Raw genomic sequence first — 13321 nt, 5'->3', positions numbered from 1 at the left:
AAGTAAAAGGTAGTAGCTGTTTGAAACCCTTCAGGGATGGTTAGGCGTGCTTCATATTTTGAAAGTTCTGAAAGTTGATACCTTGATTGCTCATTTGTGCAATCAAAGCAATCAACTGAGCTATAGAATTAAAAAGGGAGTCATTATTTTATGACTAATAACAGAAAATAACTGTGCCAGCATTAAAAATTAATGGCTTTTCAGTCTGTTAAACTTTCTTTCTATTTGTACAAATTCAAAGAGGTAAGATATAAAATCAATAAGAATGATAAAGCCAATTTTCTTAGTCTTAATAAAGCCTAAATATGTGCAAAAAGATCTACCTGTATACCTGTGCTTCAAACTTACTTTGTGAAAAAGAATGGAGATTCCACCTTTAAACTTGCATTCAGTGTAACTTCAGCAATTAAATCAGACAACAAACTGGCCTACACAACAACCACAGCCCTCACCTAGTAATAATATTTTTACACACATTAAAAAAAATTAAGTCGAAAAAGTTAGTCTTTCTTTGTTGGTGTAATGATTGTAATAATAGTATTTATGTTATCGCTATGATGATAATTGTGATAATTATGATATTAGTATTCATGGTGGACGTGATAAATTAAAACAAACTGTGGGCTTTAGAAAGATCATAGCAATCATACTGATGTTTATGTAATGATACCTATGATTCTTCTGCTGATGTTGGTGATAAAAAGGATTATTATCCTCTGTGTCTGTGTTCAGAGATGATACAAAGCGCAAATGGTCTCTGAGGTCTGAATCGAGGTTGTAAGGAAATGAATTTCTTTTAAAACAAAAAAAAGAAAAAGAAAAAAAGGAAGACTAGGATGGCTTTTGTGGTACATGGCAATGACACAGGTTCATTTCTGTACATCAGCTGGTTAGGTCATTTAATGAGCCAGCCTGTGGGTTTCTAGCCTTGAGAGCGGGCATGAACGCCCACTCACATACTGCAGCCTCTTAAACCTGTAGGCTGCCAGACAGCATGGTCCTCCTTCACACTTGGTGCTTCACAACTGGCACTTCACGACGCCTATGTTTTCATTTCAGGCAACAAAATGCTGGTTTCCATCTTCAATATTTCTTTTCTTTTCTCAAAGATTGTCAGGTTAGGTTAAAATAAAACCTGAACTCCATGTAAAGTTTTCTAGGTTAACCTTGCTGAATAGTCCACCAGAGATTTTATGAGCACTTTTCACACATAGCAAGAGGTTTTCTTTTCTGTTTGTCACTGATTAGAACTGATAAGTCACACACAATCTAGACTACCATTAGATACAGAAGGACTCCTGCTAAATATATGTAACTGTCACAAGTCTGATGACAGTGAAGAAAATGAACATTAAGTACTAGCTGGTGCCAAATCAAAGGGAAAGAGGGGCAGTAGCTTTGAGAGTTGAAAAAAGGATAAGTTCTATATAAAAATGTTATATGCCAATGGTGTATCAGCGGCTTTCTCACATGATGCTAAGGGTTTATTGCAGAAAAACACAGTTTTATGAAGAAAAAACAACAACAAAAAGTCAAACTGTAACCCTGATCTCAAAACAAACTTTGAGCATGCCAAATCACCCCCAGTAACTTTGATATACCTTCACTGAGTGTTTGAACACTGCATTGCCGAGCTGCTTCTGAGTGGAAATGTATGAATATGGAGCAGAAAAAGTACTGCAAAAGAGAGGGCACATTCAGCTAACCTTCTTTGGATAAAAAAAAAAAATACTGACAACTGGAGAAAGAAATCTTTCAAAGGTTTGTCTTTGGGAGGTGATGCATAGCCAGCGGCAATGTATAGTACAGAACAAGCTATAGCAGTTTGACTGACTAAATGCAACTCTCCTGATGAAAATAAATCCACAACTCCCATTTAAGACAATGTTTTGCAAGCTTACCTCAAGAGTTGTTAAGACTATTTTGGCTATGGAGGAGAAGTAGGCGTCCCAGAGGAACTGAGTTTGCTGGCGGAGAGCCAAGATCCTGTCATGGCCCACGGACCGGGTAATGGAGGGAACCTGTGGAAAAAATAGACAAAGAAGATCAAGATGACAGTGAGACAGATTATATTATGCTAGATTTTTAAACAATGCTGAGTGAAAGATGAGAATCGGCGGAAGGCAAATAGGGTGGAGGAAGCATAAATAATTTGTGGACATGCAGAAAAGATTAAGGGAGATTTTCCCCTCAAGACTCTTCCACCACATCTTACTTTGTACTTACCTCCATTGATAGTGTTTCAACTAAACCACCTGCTATTCAGCTCCAGTTCTGTATTCACCTGAGAGTTAATTCATCTAAGTGTATGCTTGGAATATATATATATATATATATATATATATATATATATATATATGTACTTTTTTATATAGATGAGTTTGATGAGCTCTCCAAAGCTAAAAGATATTTAAGCTTTAGTTTAGAATTACACAAAACAGTTAATCAGCTTATCATAGATGTTACATTACCTCAACAACTTATTGATCATTGTTAATTTATTTTTTCCTGGAACAGAAATGAAGGGGAATGAAAAAGCCAAGTGCCAGCAACCGCTGCTGATAGCTAAGACCCACAAGAACAGCCCATGATCTCACTGTTCCCAGCACACACTAACATACAAAACATGAGCAGCTGGCTTGTGAATTGCCTGAGTGGCACCTTTAGGGAGAGACAGTGAAAGCTTAAAATTAAGGAACACCATGATCCTGACTTGGGAGCTAAACAACCGGATATGCCAGGGAGATGGTGCAGGATGTTGTCTTGATGTCCAGCTTGGAAAACAACAAAGTACTACAAGATGAGATCAGACATAACCATACATGCTCCATTGAGCTTGACAATAAAACAGTCAAGGGAATATTCCAGCCAGTGTTTCTAAAGACCCTCATCGGGGGCGTATTTGAAGCCCAAGAACTGTTTGGTGTTTCCCCATGGACAAGAAATCTCCCGTCAATAAACATTAGAGTGCCAACTGGTTAGACTTGGCCAATGAAAAGGCCACTATAATGTGGGGAAATAATGAGTGATGGTGATAATCAGTTTTCCCGAAACACTCATCATTTTCCTGAGGGTGTTGAGGATTTTTATTTAAAGAGTCCCAAGCCACTTGGCTCTATCGGTCATGCTTTGACCAGGGAGCTCTCATCTTACAGTGATCTGTGAAGCCTAATGAGGCGACTCCGACTGACAGTCATCCTGTCTGGAATTTCTTCAACTGATATTTGTCACTGAAATATACCAATTTCCACATGCATTATGTGTCCAATAATATCTTCATCCCCTCTGCTTCAAGGCGAAATGATCCCTTCATTCATTTAAATGAGACCACTGCATTGACAGGAGTGCTGATACAGTGGGTGTTGGCAAAAAAACAAACTGTGGGGCTGACAAGCAAAAACACTAAAAGATAATATAATTGAATGAATGGAAAAAGTAAAAGTGTACATTCTATATCATGCTAATACTTTTGAGTTTTCATCCATTTCTTTCCATTTATTGTTTGGATTTAAACAGGTTTCATTTTTGCCTGGGTTTCTTTGGTTTACTGTACTATTGATTTTTGCATGCTTCGTTTTGCTAAAAATTATATATTCAGTTTACTTTGCAACAAAAGTTGCAATTGTTTGCCTTTGAAACTTTGCATTGCTGGGCTGTCCAATTAGCCTTCACACCCATATTCATATTTTTTAAACTGGTCTTTGTCATGGTCCTGCGGCCATGACACAGTGACTTTGTGTTTGTGTTCCTTATTGCTATTATTCTCTTTATTATTCTTGGGCTGTTTTGGGATGGTTTGTGTTTTGGGATTTTAGATACTGGGTTTTGGGTTTGTGCTCCCTCTGTTGGTCCCTGGTGTTAGTGTTCCCCTGTCTCGTCAGGTTAATCAGGTCCAGCTGTGTCTCCCACCTGTGTGTGATTTCCCAGTGTCTCTCTGTGTACTTATAGTGTGTGTTTGCCTCTGTTCCTGGTCGCGTCGTCTGTGTTCATACCTGGTGTAATCCCCTGCGTGCTCTCCCTGCTGTTCTCCCTTCATGCTCAGGTTTGCTATTTCTTTGTGTAGTTTCTCCCAGTTAGTTCATCCTTAGTTCTGTTTTACCATCCCCACTTTATATTGGATATTATCAATAAATCACCCTCACACCTGAATAAGTGCTGCGTTTTGAGTCCTCCTTCCGCTCTCCACACGGCCGCTGCCCCGGACCGTGACAGTCTTATTAAATTGCTTTTATGTCATATGACTACAGTGATGCTGCTTGCATTTTAATTTATCTATTTTTTTATGCTTCGCTCTTTTCACACAAGAATAATAAATAAACACGACTGGATTTCATCTCTGACAGCCCTGAAAATATTTTGGGTAGCGACAGATTTACCAAGCAGGGTGAATTAGTGTGAGGCTGCACTCACAAGACTGCATTGATAGTAGTGGTTTTCAGTCAACTGCCTCCTACAACCCTTAGTAAATATTTTTTGTATGATTCATTTAAATGCTTTCCTCCCATAATTTTGATCTCTGAAATCGAAGGATCTTCAAATACATGCTGAATGCAAGGCCAGCTGCAAAAATAGCTGTGTCCATGCTTACCACTGTGCCTCTACAGTAAGTACAGATAACACAAGTATTTTTTTTTAATGCTTGGACAGAGCATTAGTAAATCTGGCCCACAGAGTGATGACAAAATTGCATCAAAAATGAAAGAGTCACAGATTATGTGGCAGAGTGTTGATAATTATGGGTAAAAACCAAAAAAAGCACTCACAGTACAGAGGGGCTCTGCTGCTTATCCACTTTATAACAAAATTGTATTATAATTGCTTTTTCATTTACTTTTAAAAGATATTTATTTCACATTTGCGTGATCTGAAACCCCCACATTAATCATGAACTCAGGAAAGCGGTTGCGCCGGTGTTGACGTCACTGGGATCTGCCTACAGCAGCACAAGCTTTAATTGTTCAGCTCTCTGAGGTGGAATATAAACAACACCAATCAAATCAGCCCCATTCTCTTTCCCTCGATTGACTCTAATAGTGTTTATGTTTCTCAGCAGGGGGGCGTTTTGTGTGTGTGTGTGTGTGTGTGTGTGTTGTGTATTTCCCCTCTCCATGGAGAGAACAGAAACTCTACATAATAAACAGCCAGGTATTGCTGTGCTCAGTGATGTAATTGAAAGTAATGAGATTCAACTCTCTCAGCAGGTGTTACGGCTTCAGTGTTGCATGAGTTCCTGTGTGTGTGTGCGCGTGTGTGTTTGTGTATGTACACGCGCATGCACGTGTGTAGGTAGTTTCTAGTGAACAAAAAAAAAAAGGAAAAAAAAGGGAGAAACCAATCAGGGCAAGCATACGGAATTTGTTTACCAACCAAAAACTAAAATATATTCTGGTTAAATATTTCACTGATTATCGCCTTCTTTATAGATGTTGTCATCTGGACCAAAATAATTAAATGAATAAATTCTGGATGTTTTAATGCTTCTTAAAGGTGTTAAGCTGACCGTTGAATAAACCATAGAGCCCGAGGCTAAAGAATCCTTTCTGATATCTACTTTCCAGAAAATGATTTTATTCTTGCCACTCTGCCGACTGCCTCAGTGCTGAAAGAAAGAAATGAAACGCCTTCAAGGTGTCCTCAACATCTATAAATGTGTGTTGAATGAAAAGCGGAAACAACCTGTATTGCTGTATCCCTTTTAAATTAATTCATTAATGTTTATTTATGTAACATTATATTAAACTGCTCAACTGGTGTTTATTTAAAACTGACAGGAAATATGCAGATGACTTTATTTCCTCTAAAAAAATGAGTTCCTGTCTTTTATCAGGAATTTGGATGACATAGATGATTTTCTGGAAAAGAAAGGTGGTTTTTGAACCACCACGATGTATACAGTTAGGTCCGTGACAATGACAAAGTTTTTGTAGTTTTATTTCTGAGTGATATATTTGCACTGGATCTTTCAATATGAGGAGAAACTGACATAAGTAAAGGGGGCAACTATTTGCCTGAAAAAACCTTTTGGCTCTCGGAGGAGACGGACGCACTTTTTCTCCTCTCCCTTATCTTCCCTGCTTAGTTCTTATGTCCTTGTCTAGTCTCGTGTTTTTTGTATTACTTTTCCCTGGAACACACTCTCACAGTCTGTTTCTAAAACCTAAAGGGAATTATGGATTTGATCAACTGGTCTCTGAATGCTATTGACACCCTTTTCTCAAGGAGAAGTCTGGGAGGGACTTTCCCTGCCGGATACACGATGGACGGGTGGCAGAAATGGAGGATCGTGTGCCTGGCAGGACTGTCGATCGAGGACGCTGAAGATATCTACCTATTCGGAACCATGATAACAGGGTTCTTGCTGATCGGAGCTGGCTTGACCCTGACTTATCAGAGAATTAAGAAAGGGGAACCGGCTGTTCAAACCCCCCCAAGGCTGCCCGCTGGGATTGAAACGATGGTACGAGGCGCGACTTCTCAGAACTGGCTCATTGAAAGCAGCATGGTTAAGACCTTGGAGACGCTTACAGCTGCCGTGAATACTCAGAATAACACCTCTGAGCGTATATTGGGTTACATCAAGGAGAGGCCTGCTCAGAATAACACCTTTGAGGGAAAGTTGGATTACATTGGGGTGGCTGTAGCTCAGGTGGCAGAGCAGGTCAGCCACTAATCAGAAGGCTGATTAAAGAACAGCTTTGAAATTCTCATGAGTTGTTGCAAAAGGAAAATTAACATCATAATCCGGCTACCCCTTCGGCGCCAGCTGTGGGTTCAAGGCTGAAGCCGAACAAAAACTCCCTGATAACGACTGTGTTGAGTCTGTTCCTTCCCATTCCATGCAAGGCCACCTGGGTTGGCTGAAAGACTGTTTACTTAGCCTGGCAGGGCGAAGGACACTGTCTCAGCTGAACTATGGACACGCACACACATACATATACTGATACTGATAAGCACGCACTGACGCATCACCCTCCCTACCCCGGATCCAACACCACCTCCAACGCTTACCTCCCCTCTGATCATAGCTGGACTGGCCATCGGGCATACCGGGCATTTGCCCGGTGGGCCGCTGGCGATTTTTTGTTTTTATGGGCCGATGGATTTATTAATTTTTTTAGGAAGGGTGTATATATATATATAATGAAAGGTATTGGATTGGCCAATTGGTCATGATCGACTCTGGGCTGGACCAATTACAGCCGAGGAGGCTGGATGCACCCGCCCCCTTGTTTAGCAATCACGTGATTTTCGCGCATTGCATGCCGGGAACTAGTGGCAAAACAATCCAAGTACCGCATCAAATGCAAGCATTTGCAGCACCGCAAAACGTTCATTCTCCGGTTCCAATACCTTCTTGTTTTTTCTTTGGCGCACAAAAAAGGAATGTACAAAACAAAAGGAAAACAATGCCGGTCCGTACAAAGACAGACTCGACGAAAAGACAAAGAAAAGATACGAGGAAAAAACAAAGGAGTGAAAGGGTCAGACCCTTACGAGCACACAGAGGGACAAAAGACATCAGCGTGCTGCCCAACTTTCACCACGCTCAGATTTATAATTATACGCTTCTTGGAGTGAGTGCATACACTCATGAAGTTTAGTAACTTCAGGTCACTGCAACAAGCCCAGGTACAGTTTACCGACGGATGGGTACAGGACCTTGAAATGCACCGTGTAGAACGAAAGACCATCGTACGAACAAAGGTAAGTGTACCAGTCTCACAAATCGTCTCCATAAATACACATTCGTTAACCGTTTATTAATATAACCTTTGAGCTCAACGGTAATTAATCAGTAGTGGAAATAATTTTTGGTAGCATTACAGAAATGTAGCAGTGACAATAATATTGTATGTTGCAATCGCACTGGACAATTAGTGATACAAAACAACTGTTTTATCCTGTGAATAAAAGTATATGTTTTTGTCAATGTACCATGGTGATAACAGAAGCGAAACGCAATATTGTGTCAGGACAATTCACTATTTATGCACAATAAATAAAGGAGCATAGCGCGACAATTTCTGTTCAGCGCCAGACTTGCTTGTAACCTATATCACCAATTATGTTAAGAAAAATGACGTATTAACTACTACAAAACTCTGACCTTTGTGGGAATGCTTGGAGCAGACTAACATGTGAGCTGGAGTGTTCTGAGACGTTTATTATTATTAAACGTCTCAGAATTTGGTATATCCAGACCATCCGTGGGCTCTTACTTCGGAAACATGGCTTAAAAATTTTCTCTTCAACGACGTAATCCGATAAAAAACGATCTCTTTGCCCGTCGGCTTCCCGTGGCTGTCATGCGACCGGCTATTGCAGTTAATAATACAACAGCTTCTTGCCATTTTTTGGGTTTCTTTTTATCGCTGTGTAACTGAGTTCAATTGAAAGCCTGCGTGCGCTAGTACCTCTTGCCACAAGTTCCCAGAATCTTTTGCGGTTTTACCCCTGAATGACGTCACATTTTCAATCTTTATCCTGGTGGGCCGGTCTCTAGTAAAAATGCCCAGGCCGATTTTTTGTCCCAGTCCAGCCTTGCCTCTGATGTGGACATCGGGTCAGTTGGAGGCGCAGTCGAAGATTGCAGCGGTACCAGATCAGATGTACACACTGGAACTCTTTCCCATGTTGCTTGTCTGTGTTTATTGTGCTATGGTGTGTTGATATCTGTGCATTCCTGTATTATCCTTCTGTATTACACATTTCGATGTTTTTTTTCCTCGCTACCTAGCTTGACCTGTCTCCCCAATGCGATGTTTGTATTGTATGTACGGTCGGCAAGGTCTGTCATCTCGGTTGTGGGCAAAAGACCTGCAACTGACAAATAAAGCCTATCTCATCTCATCTCAAAATAAACCTATAAGAGAGATTGCAAAATATGTAAGATTGGTTCAGTCGACCATCTATGACATTCTTAAGAAGAATGAATGCAGTGAAGCTCAGCGACACCAAAAGGCCCGCAAGCTCACAGAAAACAACTAAAGTGCATGATGACAGAATAGTTTGAAAGAAAAAAGGTTGATAATTGTAAAGGTCTACAAACAAGAGATGCCTTGTAAAGAGATGGTTTACAACAAAGTGCAAAAATCTGATAACAAGAATTGAAAAGGACCACATTAGATTTACCAACAAATAAATAAATAATCATTAGATAGATGAAACCAAGGTTTACTTGTATCAGAATCATGAGAAGAGAAAAATATGAAAAATGAGAGGAACGGCTCAGGATCTGAAGCAAACATCATTTGTCAAACATGGTGGAGGCAGTACAAATGAAGAAAACACTTTGGGAAGGCACTTACTGCATCCAAGTATTAAATGTCTTATGAATGTCTTATGGTCACTGATTCAGTCTCTTCCCTTCCTACCTTTGATTCTGTGCTTAGCGTGGCAGCAAAACAACAAGAACCACCGATTTGGTGAACAATGAAGAGAAACAACCCAACCTTCCCCAGTTTGAAATGTTAAAATGTGCCTCAGGTTGCATGATGCTTGTTCTGAAGTGACATGTATGTGACAGTCCCTTTATATGCCACTGTGGTTCATCACTCATGCATTTCATCTATTATCCTGAAAGCCTTGGAAATTAGCTGTGTTTATACCTGCCCCTGTCATTTCCTCACATGTCTGCATTAAAGCAAGGGAAATTAATCGAAAAATGTTTGCTTTGTTTGGATCAGTAATGAATGTGAACACCCTCAGTGTCGGAGGCTATGTCAAAACAAATCTCTCACTTCACACATTATCTTAACCAACAATTAGCACGCCTTTGCATGATGGTTTTATTTTAAGCAAATAAACCAAATAACAAAACCTCTGACAAGATTAGTGCACTATTGTGAGTCTCAGTAATGCTTAATAAGGAAAAAAGCCTGGTATGTTTTATCTAAAAGCCACGTTTTTTTAAGATGGCCTGTCTGCTATTGTGTGTTTCACATAGAAAAACCACAAACACACTAATTAAAAGCAAAAAGCCTACACATGCTTACTTCTGGACTTGCTGTCCAGGTGGTGGTACAGGTCACTGAGGCAACACATGGTAACACAGAGTTATTGCAGTAAGTAAATATCACAAGCTCTACCCACCGCTGTAATGAAAGAGAACAGAAGGTGATCCAATTGTCGAATCATCTATTTTAGATAAAAATAGTTCAGAGCGTAGGTGTGAGTGTCTGTGCATGTCACTGCTGTCATAAAGCATATGATTTTAAAAAAGCCACATGATTGCAATGAGATTTTTAAATTTGGTACATATCGATGATGTGCTGACAGGTCACACTTTTATCAACACTTTTTCTCATCCATAACCTAACAATCACCATTTGATTACACAGACACCAAGTGCCAGATGCTATATTTCCACATTATATTTCTATTTGGACTTCTCTGGAAAAAGTCTCTGAAGCAAAAATGATTCACTGCACTATCATGGAGGCGGCATGATGGCACAGTGGTTAGCACTGAGATCTCATAGCAAGACGTTTTGGGGTTTAAACTGGCTGATCAGTCCTGTGTGGAGCTTGCACATTCTCCTTGCGCTTCTCTTGGTTTTTGATGGCTTTCTTCCACAGTCCACAGTATATGTTGGCATACTTACAGCAGGTCAACTGCAGATCCTAAATGAGCTGTAGGTGTAAAAAGCACAATGTGTTCAGGGTGTTGCCACATTTACCGGCTCCAGCCTCTGTGTGAACCTAATTGGATTAGTTACTAGGAAAATGGATAGAGCTTTGGTTTTATATTCAAAAGCTCACAGTCAAATTAAATTCATTTAAAATTACAGCATTTCGCTTTATACTTTATGTCATCCATGCCTGTGAATTGTGAGCGAAATGATAGCCATTTGAAATAATTTAGAGAAAATATACTCAATGAGAAAAAAGCTTTTTCCATGAAGTTTAGTGTAAAGAAGGGATAAATCAGAGGCCCCTCAGAGGCAGGACCTTCCACAGCTGTCGGAGCAGGAAGCAATAGCAGGTTACCTTTGCTAACAAGTTCTTAATGAATACACATTAGTAGGCCACTGGTATGGGATTGTAGGAGGCTGCAGATGCAGGCAAGAATAAGTCAGTTTAAGGCTTTAAAATAAGCAATAAAATCCTAAAATCTATTCTACAAGCCACAGATAGCAAGTCATTAAAAAGGCTATTTGATAAACAGTATCACAAACAAACACTTGATCTTTGAGGAATATTAAGTGCATACTTAGGATCTATTTAGTTTTTGACATGACTGCGTGCCCACTTGCAGGTAAGCCTTTCAGAGAGGCAGGAGTGTGTTGAGGAAATATTACACATTTTGTCAGTTTCTTCCAGGCTTCTCAAACTGAATACATGATTTGCATAAAAGTGCCTAAACTGAAATCAAGCTGATTAAACTCATATGGCAGCTTTGTTTGGCAAAGTTAGCCTATTCATGCTTCAGGGCCACAAATCTGTTTCCACGCATTTCTGATCTATGCATTGTGCTTGAAGTTTGAATCAGCCCCAGCTGGATTCTTATGGGTTCCCATGGGGATTCTAAGCCAGAGAGGACAATTATAACTGGGAAGATGGTGGCATTTCACCATCCAGACACTGAATTAGCCGGTGCTGAAAGGGCACCGTTTATCTTTTGTTGGTGTAAAGTGCAAGGAAAGTTTGTCCTCTTTATCCAGGTTACATGGTGGTGGCCTTTGCTAACTTTGAGCCATTTACATATTTATATGTAAAAAAAATTATATATATATATAATATGTATAATTTTTTTCTTCTGCATCTGTTCATACTATTGCTGGAAAACTCATACATCTGCTGAAGATCTAATTTCATTTCCCCATCATTTAATTTTCCAGTGTTTTACAGTACCTGTAATAGCAGCCTCTCATCGCCAATGATGGCGGCTTTCCTCCAGTCAATTACTTCAGAGAAGGGAAGCTCCCAGCCATTACTTAGAATAACTGGAATACATGCAGCCTGTGAGGAAATACAAATGAAAAATTAAAAACAAACATGAAGAAAGAGGCACTACAAGCAGAGGCCATTCTATTTTGAGCTGAAGTGGAAAATACGTCAGAAATTTACTGTTGTTAACTTTGTGGGCAACCATGGCGTAGCTTAAATAACACACTCTCACACACATTTGCAAATTGGATTTGTAGAAAGATATCAGCTGAGCAAACAGGGGGTGTAACATTAATTCACATTAAAGTTTTTGGGTGTGATTGTGAACTTGTCCAGTTGTTCACCTCAGCAGGGCTGTCCTCCCTATAAGAAATAGGTTAAATAAAGGCTAAAGAAAACATTAACTTGAAACTGTTTACAAGATTTAGTAGATAAAGTGAAGGAGAAAAATCACAGTGATGCATAAAGTGTAAGCAGAATTTTAAAGTAGAGCACTGGGATGGATCAGCTTTTGGTCTTTTTTTTGTAAGGCATTTATCTTCTTCGGTAGCTTCCCTTTAATGAGACACTTTCAACAGGTTCCAAATAAGTCTTTCAGAAACAAATGGAGTTGCCAAAAAGATTAAGGACAAAATAAACTGTATTTATTTATTTTTGCTGTATGCCTCAATATTTAGAGGGTTCATTTGTGTGACTTGATTCATAGGGAGCTGATTTCATTTCCCACAGGAGCTCTGTGCGTTGCTCTAAATTCATTTTATGAATAAGAATAACTTTATTAATCCCCAAAGGGAAATTGCTTTGTAACAGTTGTTCAAAATTGTGGAAGTTGTAAAATTATACAACTTCAGCAGAAAGAAAATAAATTTTACAACTAGATGAAACGAAGGACCTCCCATGACGTTCGCTGGAGCAGTTAGTCATTCTCAAAACGGTTCATCGTTCGTGTTTAATCGATGAGAGTTGATTGTGCACTCCTCTGCACTATTAAACTGTGTTTAAATGGAAGATACTCTATTTTCTGGCTAATTTGTTTCATTTCACATATTTTATGCATCATTTAAAGGCTTGTGGTGTTGTTTTATTATATTCTCTGCTAAGATTATTATAACAGCTTGAACAACTTTGCTTCACATGTTAGAAAGCAGTTCTAGAAAGCAGGTCTAGGCTCTTTAGACGCCGATCCATGACTGAAAATACATGGTATTGTGCGTTTTCCTATTCAGGTATGCTTGGGATCACTGTTTCCAGACATACTTTTTTGTCATCATAATTTCATTAATTTTAGCATGATCCCCAACACCAGTGGCTGAAATGCAGAGCCTCCAGCACATTTTATAGATAGCTGTAGACACTGCTTTACCTGCTCCCTGATGATTTGAACCACAAATTTCACATTTCAATTACTCTGAATACTTTTTGTCACTGATATG

At 39.4% G+C, this 13321-nt stretch overlaps 1 protein-coding gene across 1 annotated transcript in view; it reads right to left on the bottom strand.

Moving 5' to 3' along the window:
• LOC146652548 (exostosin-1) overlaps positions 1–13321 on the bottom strand; it is a 358469-nt gene that overhangs the window by 43134 nt on the left and 302014 nt on the right. The window contains exons 4-5 of the mRNA XM_085382378.1: positions 11853–11960; positions 1902–2021 (exon numbers count right to left, since the gene is read on the bottom strand). Of these exons, the coding sequence (XP_085238504.1) occupies positions 1902–2021; positions 11853–11960 (228 nt within the window). The remainder of the gene's footprint in view (positions 1–1901; positions 2022–11852; positions 11961–13321) is intronic.

Source organism: Rhamphochromis longiceps, linkage group LG15, assembly GCF_057381845.1.
Source record: "Rhamphochromis longiceps isolate RC_006_pf linkage group LG15, R_longiceps_female_GT1.1, whole genome shotgun sequence".
Taxonomy (NCBI): domain Eukaryota; kingdom Metazoa; phylum Chordata; class Actinopteri; order Cichliformes; family Cichlidae; genus Rhamphochromis; species Rhamphochromis longiceps.
This window is presented reverse-complemented; position numbering and strand designations above follow the sequence as displayed.